This window comes from Aulonocara sp. 'chitande type north' Nkhata Bay, linkage group LG7, assembly GCF_057382095.1.
Source record: "Aulonocara sp. 'chitande type north' Nkhata Bay isolate Kocher_YH1m ecotype deep benthic linkage group LG7, A_spYH_male_GT1.1, whole genome shotgun sequence".
Lineage (NCBI taxonomy): Eukaryota > Metazoa > Chordata > Actinopteri > Cichliformes > Cichlidae > Aulonocara > Aulonocara sp. 'chitande type north' Nkhata Bay.
In genome coordinates this window covers 33,048,500-33,062,266 of record NC_141350.1, presented here as the reverse complement: position 1 = coordinate 33,062,266, position 13,767 = coordinate 33,048,500, and the positions used below count along the sequence as shown (strand labels likewise).

The 13,767-nt window shown below is 36.3% G+C and overlaps 1 protein-coding gene across 6 annotated transcripts in view; it reads right to left on the bottom strand.

The window, feature by feature from the left end:
* tcf4 (transcription factor 4) overlaps nt 1-13,767 on the bottom strand; it is a 256,145-nt gene that overhangs the window by 128,005 nt on the left and 114,373 nt on the right. For all 6 annotated transcript variants that reach the window (XM_086300095.1, XM_086300096.1, XM_086300093.1 and 3 more), the window contains one exon: nt 8,523-8,581. In XM_086300095.1, coding sequence (XP_086156221.1) covers nt 8,523-8,581 — 59 coding nt within the window. The remainder of the gene's footprint in view (nt 1-8,522; nt 8,582-13,767) is intronic.

The following is a 13,767-nucleotide window of genomic DNA, read 5'->3' as shown; positions in this document are numbered from 1 at the left end:
AGTAAAGGAACTATCTGGAGAATATTAGTCTTAAAGTCTTAAAGGGTTCATCTTTTAGGAAGAAGGCAAAAGATAAGTGGATTTAGTTTGAACTTAATATTTCTTTTAACTACCAAGAGAAATGCATAATTATTGGGTTTTACCTCTTGGTGATTAAACATATTAATGGAACGATTGGGAGACCAGCTTGGTAAAGCTAAAACTTGATCAAAAACTCCAGAACAGCTACCATGTAGCAATGCAGCTTAATATAATGTTCCATAACCATAAAAGTCGAAAAGATTTCTTGGAAGCTTGAACTTTAACCCAGTGTTTTCTCTATTCCATTAAACTTGTTACAATTTGCACACTGTATAAATGTAGCATTATATGAAGTAATATGAAGTAAATAATAAAAAAATATCTGTTCCCAATATCCCATGTAATCCAACAACGTTCTCATTCTCTCTCCATCCTGGTGTTTGGAGTATTTATGCTACCTTCTGTCAGCAGACTCTGGGTTTTGGAGGGTGTCTGGATGATTGTAAAGGAGCACAGCTCACTGTTGTGATGTCGGGCTCTTACACTGGCATCAAACCATGTTTCCCATTCCCCAGCACCCATTTACAGCTTGGTGAGAGTCACAATGACCCTGTCAGGTTCCACGTTCAAAGTGGATGCAAGCAGTCACTAAGGAGAAAAAGCACTCTTGTGCAGAAAATAAACACTGGAAACTACTGTCAATGGACCATTGATGGTACCAGCCATCGCTTTGTGGAACGCAACCTGATTGGGTAACCAAAACTAGTTGACCCTAAAACCTAAAACCCAACTATAACACAAACCATCACACTATATAAATGTAAACTAATATCAGTGAATTATCACATATTCAAAATAGTATTGCACATACTTTTTTTTATTTATTAAAAGCACATTTGTGCATCATATTAAAGTTAAAAGGGATTCATTAAGCTCATTTCCAGCTCCACTTTTTTTGGACCAAAAAATAAACCATCCTTGCATAATTTGCAATTCAAAATAATACTTCTCAATCTTATTCTGGGCAGCCCTTCAGTTTATCCTCTGTCTGCAAAATATCATTTTTAGAACCGCCCCCTTTAAGCCAACTTTATTCTGATTGGCTGCCACTCAGAAACACAAAGGTAGCTCATCCGATTAAGAATATTGATCTCTTCACATTTTCCAAATTCATCCAGTGGGCTGGATTGGAATCTTTGCTGGGTTGGTTCTGGCCTCTGGGCCTTATATTTAACCCTTTAAGACCTACCATAGAACCAAGCCCGCCAGAGCTTATATTATATTTTTACATGCTGTGGAGCCATTTTTTGGGAGCATTTCAAGTTGCTATACATCAATACAACCATTATAGCCCAAATTTTAATAATATGTCTGAATTAAGTGCATAGTAATTACATAAATTGCAAAAAAGTGCAATAAACTACAAAAAAATTGAAAATCGTTTTTGATTTTTTAACATATATTTCAAGTTAGAGAAATTTAAGAGGCTTATCCCTCAAAACTGTAAATACAAAAAAGTTGCACAAACTAGTTTCCCACCAAAGGAAATTTATTTTAAGTGTCTTCATAGTTTTATTTTTGAGATACACCAATTTTCATATACTGCAGGAAAAACGAAAAAATATATTATAGTGCAAATTTGCAAAATAACAGCATATGCATCAAAATAAAATATTTCCAGCAGTGCAATATGAGTCCTCAGCATCCCAAAAACGACACAGAAAGTCATAAAGTCAAACATAACTTTTAAAAACACAAGTATAAGCTCATAAGGCCCTGATGGTAAAAAAACTACATTTCCGCAAAATGATGTCACTTCCGGTTTCGGGCAGGTCATGCGGTCATGTGATAGTTCGCGCTGATGGACGTAGGAAGTGTTACGAACAGCTGATCGGATCGGCAAAGCGTGTTTCTGGAATATTATGTTTTTGTTGCTGCAAGTGATTTTTATGCAGCTTTTGCAAAGCTATATGTGGAAGGAAACCTTGACCTAGGACAACCTGATGGCATAAGATGTAAGTACAACTCCTCCGGTTTCATATGCAAAAAAAATTATTGCGCTAGCTTACGTGGTTGCAGTGCTACCGGGATTTAAAAATAGTTAGGCAAAATGGAGCGTGTCCGCTCCGACCGGCTTTAAATGGTTAAAACCTCTGGTTTAAACCATCTGATATAAATATCAATCTGCTCATAATGATCTGGCCAAACTTGACAATTACATTTCGCCCCAACAATTGGTTCAGAATGAAATGAGTTAAAAATAAGACAAAACATGGTCCACAGAGGATGAATCCTACAGCTTCCCAAATGTCACAATTGTTATTAATTGTATCAATTATTAAACATAAAAGGTAAAAGCATTAAAGCATCCGAACTCCAGTGGCTCTGTGCCCCACACGCATGAATCCAAACATCTGGTTATTTATTTTTCAATCCCTTTTTCTTCTAGTTTACTACAAGATTATTTATTATTTCCAGCCCTCTTAATCACTGACCAATTCTCTCTTTTTTAAATTCAGCTATGATTACATCATTGACTAGTGTAAAATAATCCATTTTCCCAAAGAGAAATTACTTTACATGAGTACAATGTCAAACTGAATAATAGATTTCAAATGAAATGGCAGTCCAGTATGATCATCGAGTGTTTTGGAACTCAGATGGAGGAAATTGGCAGAGACAAAATTATTATGTCTAAATTTAAAACTTCCACAATAACTGCAGCCAAAAATGTGGAACCAAAACCTAAATTAACTCAAAACTCCAACGGAAGAAATCTATTTGGTTTGGTCTGAGACTGGCGAAATAAACTGGGGTCATTGGAAATCTTCCTGCTGTTAGTGTGTGAGCTCATCCTCCCCTCTAAGTGTTTTTCTCTCTCTCTCTCTCTTTCTCTTTCACTAACAGCCGAGGACGAAGCCAGAGGATTTTGGACTTCAGCCCAGCATGTAAATTTATCTGCCATTTCCAAACAATTTCCATCAGGAGCCATTCAGACTGTGTAGCAGGACAATTTGACAGCAGCCCAGTAGGAAAATGGCCAGTGAGGCAGTAATGTTTCATTTATTTCATATTTTTGTCCTCTACGGTTTGCTGTAGCCTCGTACAAAGGCCACAGCTGGATATAAGAGGTGGTTATAAATAAAAGATCAGCGAGGCGGTGATAAATGGAGTAATGGATGGATGGAAAGATGGATACATGGACGAATCAAAGGCTGATCAAGTTAACAAATCAACTGTTAGATGGACAAATGAGTACAAATGGATGGATTTATAAAAAAAAAAAAAACAGTGCTTAGGACAAAAAAGGAAAAAAAGTGGAGGGAGCAGACAGTCAATAGATGGTCAGCTTATATTTGTAAAATAAACAAATAAACAAATCACATAACAAGGAGGTATCTATAAACGTATGGATCCACCACCAAGGACTGATTGCGAAACGCTTCAAATGTCCGTCAGAGAAAACCAGCATATGAATTAATACACTTCCCAATGATTGAATGAATGCATGAATAAATAAAACGTTCAAATGTCATTGTTGAATCAAAAAGACCTCATCAGTCGTTATCAGTCCCATAAATAGCTCCATCAGGTGGGGCATTCTGTGTACTAGCAGAGCGTTATCACCTCATTTGATGAAGGATGTTCCTCGCTGCTGAATGGAAGTAGTAATCCTCGCAAGACTAGAGGGCGAGAGGAAGCTTAATCCACTCAACAAGAGTTTAAGTCTTGTATTTTTGGATTTAACGTTACGTTAAAAGGTTTCTTTCAATTTCATGAGCTATTTTGGTTAACTTTAGGCAGCAAGTTTATGCAGTTAAGTTTAGCCATGAAAGGTAAAGGTTAGAAAGGATTATAACTTGGGTTTAAATGCCTCCTGTGAGAAAAGAAGTACATATTACAGTTATTAATCTGTATGTCTCTCTGCTCATCACTGATTAAAATGGATAGTAACAGCTTACTGTGCTGGCCTACTGGTAATATGAATGATTAAAACAAGTCTATACTGAGCGAATCAGCTGGTAAACTGATGAATGACTAAATAAAACAAAGGAAGAAATAAAGTCTCAGGGGGCAAACGGCACCTTTATTTAATTCCACCTGCATGACAAGTATTCCAGTGCCTACAACTGGCACATTTAGCATGATGGAGAAACTGGTATGTTGTCTGTCTGCGTCATTGTTTATGAGGTTGTCATGGCCAAATCGTGTCCTCATGAAAGATCAAAAGGCAGGAAGGCCTTTCAAAAGTCTGAGTCCTTCGGATGCCACATTTGGATTTTTGCTTGTCTTTACTGTCCATCACTTTGCTTTCTGAGTTCTCTCCATTCACAAGGATCGACATTAACGGTTGCCCAGTTGCCCCAGGCAACCAGATTTGGACCACTGTCAATCATTTTGTTTGGTCTGATCGGCCCTGCTGGCAGTCGCTTTTCCTGTTATTAAACAGATTCTCTGTGTCCACATCATCCCGAAACACAAGGTCTAGATGATGTGGACATGACATTGATCACAACATCTCTAGAATGCAATTATAAATATTATAACATTATGACAATTATTATTATATGAGATTCAAGGTCATCATTGAATCAATGTCACGATTCCAAATAAGAGCACGAGTCCTTGTTTAATTTCATTTCATTTTATTAATTATTAACTTGCTATCTGGGCTCTTTAGGAATTCAAAAGGCAGGCTCAATCCTATTTCTCCCTAGAAGTGATTTTAGTGGTGCTATCTCAGTTTTGCTTGTTAGCATGCCAACACTTACTAAATAACATAAAAGTTAGTGCTATTTCATCATAAACACTTGAACACCATGCATAAACAGAGTGTGCACAGTGATGTTAATACAACAGGTGCTGTTGATTTTTTGTTTGTGTAATCAATGTCTGGACCTGTACTTTATATATTTTTATGTCCATGCACGCAGATGTCTGTAAGGATCTCTGTGAACAGGTCTGGGATGACCCAACTTTCCTTTTGCAAATTATTACTAAGAGTTATGGTTATAACTCAGACACCAGGCAGCAGTTTTCACAGTGGAAGACCTTTCAGTGTCCAAGGCCAAAGAAGGGAAGATTGGTCAGCAGTGTAACTATGAACATGCTCCTTGTTTTCTCTGAAAATTTTTCTCTTGCACATTCTTTCACAGGGGTCAGATTCTCAATGCTGAATCCTGTTGTAATATTCTAAGTGAGAACATTTGGTGCAAACAACCTGAGCTGTGGTGTGATCACAGTCGGGTGCCCCTTCATTGCAGAGTATGCATGACAGAGAGTACTTTGGCCACACCAACACAACCATCACTTTGTCTTCTTTATTCTGAAATTTTATTTAAAGGATAACTATTTTGACTCAGTGGGGTGTTACAGATGGTACTTGACTTGCTCACAAAACAGGACCTTCAGGGATGGTTTCAAGTATTGCAAGAGTGGTAAAAGGAATCTATTGCTGTACAAAGAGGCTACTTACAAGAAGATGAAGGGCAAATTAAGATCAGGAAAGATGACATACAAACTAAACTGTTAGTTTGTATGGGTATGAAAAGGTCTAACTGATAACGTGACATTTTTACCTGATGACAGTCCTTGAGAAAGTCTGGTGATCACCCAAGTCATTAAAGTTTACCATCTGGGAACCATGAATATCTGCATCAAGCTTTTTATCAGTGATATGTAGCAATATTTCAGTAGCGCAAAGATTAACATGCTGGTGGTGCTAAAAGTCAAGTGGCCAGCAAAATGGACAGACTTCAACTGCATCATTTCACTTTGCAATGAAATAATGACAAGCTAGCAGATGAACATACAGACCAGCAATCGCCAAAGACAAGATTAAAATTAATTAGACCACAATTTCTAATGTAGCGCCAAAACCTACAGTAACGCTAAAAATATTATGATATTGAAGAGTCACACATCAACTTTAGGAAGTGGATTAATCAGAAACTTGTGTACATTTGAACTACATAGCAATTAAATAATATAATCAAATTCTCCACTGTTATCCGCCAGCTTTTATCAGATCTGAAAGTCAAACTTCTTGATATGCAAAAGGAAATTTTTCACATACAGTATTTCATAGATTCATAATAACCTGTAACACCTTTTAGTACAACTTCGATATTTTTAATCTAGGAAACGCACTTCTTTGATAAGCTTTAATTAAAGATCATTGAGACGAAAAGAAAAATAAATCTGTAATATCAGATTCCACACGTCCAACAACCTGTGCAGCAATGAAACGTATGTGATTCTTTTTTTAATCTGGTGGTCATCAAAATACAGCGAGCACATCAAGCCTCTCTTTTTAATCAAATGCCAACATCTGTATGTCTCTGTTAATTATCAACGTGTATCTTTTCATTGATGCATATGGTCCATGAGAACGGAGCAGGAAGATTACAGTACAGATTCAGAATGTAGTAAAAGTCGTCACAACACCTGGTGCTACCGTTGGTGATACATATTTCTTTGAAAACAGTTGTCCTTAAAGTTAAAATTAATAACTATTTGTTTAATGAAGTTGGGAATAGTTAGATAAAGTTAAACATCTCTATTAAAATTATACAAAAAAATATGTAACAGCTGTTGTTTATTGTAGTCACGAGGGTGATTGACACATAGCAAACAGAGTATTCTATAGCTTTTATTATGTGGACTTTAAATGACAGCACATGAATATATGCATGGATATTAAGTTGCAAATGAAGGTTCCCAACTTTTCAGAGAGTGATTGGTAGCTGTTGCACAATAATAACTATCTGAATGAAATAAATTATGCAAGAAACAGCGTCTACAATCAGCCAACAAGTCAAAGACGACTTTGCAAATTTGCATGAATCCTCTTTACGGGAACAACAAAGGGACATGAGTTTAAACAAAATGTTTGACAATTGGGAAAAAAAATGTTAAATGTTAGAGTTAGCTAACATGTAGCAGTGCAAAGCCACACTAGCCAACAGCTCATAGGAGAGTGAACTTACATTAACAAGAAAAACATAAATGCTAAATGGACATGAAAACTCCACTGGTAAGATTATTCTTTGTCTGATGGGAGGTTACTCTTTTACACCTTTGTAAGATAAAAAAAATGCGTGCACAATCAATAGCAATACAAAGAAATCATACCTTCAAAACCTTAAGCAGTACTTTGACATATAATATATTACATTGTTTTTAAAAAGTCATCTTGTACTTGAGGATATTTTTATTCTGTGATTGTGACTTGGGTTGATTGGTTAACCTTGTTAATCACATAAACCCATGTGTTTGGATGTCAGTGACCAAAGAAACATGACTTTAAAATAGCCATTGTAAATAGCTAATAAATGATTATAAATACATAATAATACAATACTGTATAATTATTCCATGTTAATAAACAATTAATTGATTTCATTGTTTGTTAACTAGTTTATAGACCACTGGACTCTTTCTGATGTTTGCTGAAATTCTGAAGCTGAAGTTTATAAAAATTAGCATAGTAGTTATAAATGTTATGAATATTTTTAATTAATTCAAATATTTATACTATTTATATCATAAATATTATTATGAAGATTATAGCGATTAAGATGTAATATTTGATTTAAGGAAACGTAAGACTAGGCAGGGTGGAGGTACTTGTGGTTTATGTTTGCTTTTTAATTTTGTTAGCACCTTTTCTCTGCTTTTACTTTCTCTGGATTTTTGGTTTGGCTTAGGCACAGAGAGTGTTTGAGCAGGTTTAAGAGCAACACAGTGGTTGGTATAAGTGCACAAAAACAAACACAAACTAACGACATAAACATACATTTTAACATTACTAATTATTTGAAAAAATTAATACATTAAAATAACTATTTACAAAAAATAATCAGCTATCAGCTTGCCATTTATCAACAATGGTTATTACAAAATGTTTAATGATGGTTACAAAACTATGGTGATGTCAACTTCCTCCTCTTTTTACAGCATAAGTGACTGAGATCAAAAGTCACATCCAACTCCAAAAAGTCACTTTAGAACACTAGGTTTAGGTTGTGCTCACTTTTCAACACTGGCATTTAAACGCCTCATTTGCATATTCAAATCCCCCCCCCCCCTTTTTTTTTTTTTGTTTAGGGCCACATTAGAACAATCCTCTATAATCTTTATTATCCAGTGGGTAGGATATGTGGGCAAAAAGGCATAAGGTGGGTACTGGCGACATGCTACATGTTATTCTGGAGACATTTACCAAAAGCACCAATGGCTTTAGGGCTCTCCTTCAGGCCACGTTCCACAGTTAATATGCAAAAGTCCACAACCACAAGTAAAGATTTTGGTGCTTAAACCTCGCATCTCTAGAGCTGAACATCCTCTACTACTGATACCAAATCAAACTCAGAGTTTGCTCTGTTTTGCCTAAATATATTTACTGCTTTGTCTCAATCAAAAAACAAAAAAGAAGCAATAAAGATGACTGAAACTGACACACTGGTTGAATAAAAGAAGACATTTACATTGGGACTGACCTGATGGCAGTGTGGGTTGGACTCTCTGCCATATGAGTACAAACTCCTCTCTGTTTTACCTGGAAGAGGAAGAAGAAAGGGCAGTTAGGCAGTTAGCAAAAGCAATCAGCTTAACAAAGACTGATCTTTATAACTACAGGAAGGAAAAAACAATTACTGGTGTGGAAATTATTCAGCTTTAACAGATCAATCAACTCCAAAGACATGTTAACACAATAACACTACACAGCGTCGGTACAATCAGGTCCAGGCAAAGTTGCCCTTTGTCACATGCTCTCACCATCACCAACAACAGGGACATATTTCCCCGGAACATCAAAACTGTACTATAGTTTTTCATCTATTAATTTAAAGGATAATTCATTCACAAGGAGCCACAGAAAAAATAACTTTTTGTAGAAACAGCCAAAGCCAGTTTTCCTGATCACAGACAGTGTGTGTGCTCTGTGTGTTTTCTGCTCGCTGATCTCTCTGCACAACAAAACGTACATCTGCTATGCCTGCAATGCATAGATCCGCATACAGAAAGGCAAGGGCTTTGTGCCACAAAAACAAAATCAACGCTTTCATTCTCCACTTTCTTTTAGGTGTAGATTTAGTTTCTTTGCATGAGAAAAAAAATTGAGTGTTCAGCTGAACAGAAAAATTAAAAAGCAACCTGCCTCACGGAGAAAACTGAACTCTCCTAGTGAATTTACGAGTAAAGATGTTTATAGTACATCGCCAACTCTAATGGTTTGCCATATATGGTATTATTCTGCTCTTTCCCATCTTTGTCCCTTTGGAGAGTGATGTTCCATAGAGACTAATTAGTGCACTCGCTAGGCAACCAATTCTACTGAAGAAAATAGTCAATTCTTGCGCAGTTGCATACTACTGTGTTCAGGCTATGCAGACTATTTTCTGCATTCCATTGTGGGATTTTTGAAGGCAGCAAATAATGGATGAATTTTACACTTAGAGTTCAGTTTCCAAAGTTATTGACAATGATGTGATTTTGGGAAAAAATAAGCGTTTCTAAACGACTTTACAGTAAGTATCAACCAACAGCCACCAGGCAACTTGGAATGAAGCTGAAAACCAAGACTCTGTAATCAGCATATAGAACTGCAGTATGGGATTTGGTGACACAAATACATTCAAAATCATGCTTTATTTACATTTTCTAGAAAATGAAGACAATCCAGTTTCAATGGTCCATTGTGTGTGAATTTTTTCACCATTTTGCTTCCACACTATATCTCCCCCACAAACTAGTGGAAAGTCACATTTTGTTGTATGTGTGTGTCCACTTTGTCTTTTGAACATTTAAATATTTGTCTTGATGTAAGTGCTTATCTAGGAATTTTTATCTGTTACTTAAACATTTTTACATGTAAGCAGTGTTTCACAATTAGAAAGAAAAAAGATTTAACACTGCATACGTGCAATTATTGTTTTCCCAAAATAAGGATTTTTCCCTCAAAACACACTAAATTTCCACTTCAGCAGTTAGAGAAAATTTATATTCATATTGTATTATAGCATTCAGAGAAATATTTATAGAACATTTTATTTCTTCAAAATTGTAAAAAATAAAAAAATATTACACGTTGACAGTAGTTTCAAATTAATGAAGTTACAAAAAGAGATATATTGATAAAAATACATTGATTCTAATGTGCCAGCAAAATGCTCATTTTGAACCTGGCTTTAAAGAATCTACAGTTTTCTGTTCTACAAATTGGTTCTCATTAGGGTTTACATAGTGAAATTTTGGAAAACATGTAATACATGTAATAATGACGCTCTTAATTTAAATAACCAGCCAGAGAAATTCAACCTGTCTCTGCTTAACCTGGCAACAGCCTACTGCTACTGCAATACTACATTAAAGGACATTTCCATCAAAGATGTTGGAACCACACTGTGAAGATTTAACAAAGCCCTGTAGGAAAAGTTGCATACTACAAAATTTAGGGTTTGTGCGATTAATTTAGCATTTAATATTATGCCAAATGTATGACATAATTCTCCATGATTATCACTTAATATTAAAGCTCCATTTATTGAAAGTTTGGCTAAACTCCAACATTCAACATATCTCTTGAAAACCTTGCAAGGCATCATGTTCATGTAACTCTCTTCAGGAACTCAAATTTCTTGGTTAAAGTTTTACTGCAAAAGACTTTTTATTTTCCTTTAATTTCATTTATAAACAATACAGAAACTATGATTTCTGTTCCCGTTGTTGGACTTGAAGGTCCTTAATGCCCAAGGCAACATCTGATACAGATTTAATAGATGTAAGAAGAAAACAACACCCTCACCTACCCATTAGTTTTTATAGAACATCTTCGGTCAAACGTGTTGAAACATGTTTGATTGAAATCAGACATCAGAGCTCTTTGAATGCAGGCCAAGGATTGATCAGTACACGACAAGAAGGTGAAGCCTCGTTGGCAGGTAACCGACCATCACTTTAATACACAAACTGAGCGTGCCTGGCTGTGAAAAAGGTGCCTGATGAATTTCGAAAAATGCACCGCTGCGTGTAGACAACAAAGCTAATTTCCTCTCCAGCTTCTGAACAGGCTTTCCTCCCCTCTGAGCTGCGGGACCACTCCGGTGCCTATTTTTACCACGCAGACCTTCTTTTTGGATAAAACCTTAAATCTTGAGCCAGTCTAAATATCAAACCACAGTTAGTGTGTAATTACATTCTGCTGTCAGTGCAGTCGTATGAGATGAAATGGAGGGGTTTTACTGCAAGCGTGTGTGGAGGAAAATGAAGCGTGTACGTAGTGAAGGGTTGGAATCAGGCGTGTATAGACCAGCGCTGAATACGCGCCAACATGGTAGTCGATGCAGAAGAGGTTGATAATTACAGGCGTACAGAATAGGAATGTGGTCGACTGTGTGTGTGTGTGTGTGTGTGAGCGGGAGAGAGAGAGTGTGTGTGTGACCGATACGGCGGCTTCGGCTTCAGCTACGACTGATGCCAGCTGGACCAGTTTGGCATGTATACAAAGACTCACACACACACACACACACACACACACACACACACACACACACACACACACACACACACCACAACATACACACAAGTACTAGAAATCACTAGCACAGATGCACAAACTCAGACCAATGTTGATATGTACTACACACACACACACACACACACACACACACACATATACACACACACACACAAATGTACTTTTCACGGTACCGAAATATATCGAGCACATGCATTCAAAAATACTAACTCAGGACCACACACACATAAACAAATACCTATTTAGATTTGACACTGCACGCACCTCTGGTGAATACCACGGCCTGCAATGAATCCAAAAATCTTTCAACCACAAAATGCAAAACTTCTTATGAAAAATTTGTACACAATGTAAATGCCAGCATGGAAGGATAGATAATCCTCAGGCTTACCAGCCTCCTTAAAAGTAGCTATCATTTTTGGAGACACAATTTCAATTTTAAGACTTAAAAGGATAAACTGTCAAGAAAACTAGAACAATTTTTACAAAATACAACAAAATGTTTTTGTATTAATTTTTTTTCAGTTTCTTCTTTTTTTTTCTTGTTTTATTTATTTATATTGATCAAATACTTACTTATAGAAGGTAATAATTGCTCATCACTGGAAATAATGATTAATGTAATAATGTAATAATGTCTTGCTATATTACCCCATGCAGCAGACTGTGACAGCACTGAGCAGCTCCTTCAGTGGGAGACTGCGGCACCCACGGTGTGGGACGGAGAGATTTCGCAGGTCTTTCCTCCCCACTGCTGTCAGACTCCATAATAAAGACTTTAACTGATCAAGCACACACATCCATACATATGCAATAATACTAAGTGCAATAATCCTTTCTGTCATTGTTGTATTTTTACTCAGTTGTATATAGTATTTGTATTTGTATTCTATTTTTATCTTATTGTATATTTATTTTATTTTATTCTACTGTATATAGTATTTTATTTTATTCTATTCTGTACAGCTGTGTACTGTATTTATTCTTATTGTATTCTAATTTTTGCCTCATAACTTTTGCACTGTCCACTTCCTGCTGTGACAAAACAAATTTCCCAAGTGTGGGACTAATAAAGGTTATCTTATTATACGACTATGTGGTTATAGGTCCAAACTGCTAGGCGATAAAGACACTTGTCTGTTTGAAGGCCCCCCAAATTTTGTATAATAGAAAGAGAGGCCAGCATAAAAGGTTCCAGCCCTCAGTCTTTTTGCATTACCTCTGTCCGTTTGAGGGCCATTAAAATGGATGAGTGCCAGTGTTGGCATGAGTTTTGTCTCCTCTGGCACTAAATTAAATACCTACTGGAGCACCATTTTATTTATGTATACAACTACCTATATATAAACTTATGTGCATGCTGTGAATAGGGCAATAGGTATGTACCCTATCTACGGATACACTCACACACAAGCGGTGCTAAATAATTAGGTAATCCCACAAGACTTGGCCTATAGCAATATTTCCATGCATCTATCTCCTTTTAGTCTTTTAGGTTTATTGGAATTGTCAAAAGCTACATCAACTGGCAAAAATGTAGATTCATGTGTGCCTTCCGATATGTTAGTATTTCGATTGACAGCTTTTCCACGTCTGCACACACTCTTTAAGCTGTGGTAAATAATATGCTGTAAGGTGCATCTTTGTTTTCTTAAAAATGAAATATTATTATTTAGAGCTTATACCTTTGTCAAAACATAAAAAGTTGATGCAAATTAGATGATTTTACAATTGAGCAATTTCTATAATCCAGTAAATACAAGAATGTATCAATTAACAGTGACCCCAATGCAGACGCTACAACAAATGCGACAAAAATAGATTCTGAATTGAGGCTTTCACAACCGCACAACCCCGATCTGTCCCTTTTGTCTCAACATGCTGACCTTTTCACCTCCACCACCTCTGCAGGCTGAGCTCATGTATTACACACACAAACAAAAATCCTTGGTATTTTAATTTGGCTGTAAAAGAAAGAGCAGTATCACACACACACACACACACACACACACACACACACACACACACACACACACACACACACACACACACACACACACACACACACACACACACAGAGAGAAGCATTTCATTTCACTGCCTTGAACTGGAAAAAGATTTCTGAACCAAAGAGTCTATTACTTGATAAAACGAGGAGAGTTTATTAATATATAAAGCCGTCACAACACAAAGTAAGTCTTAAT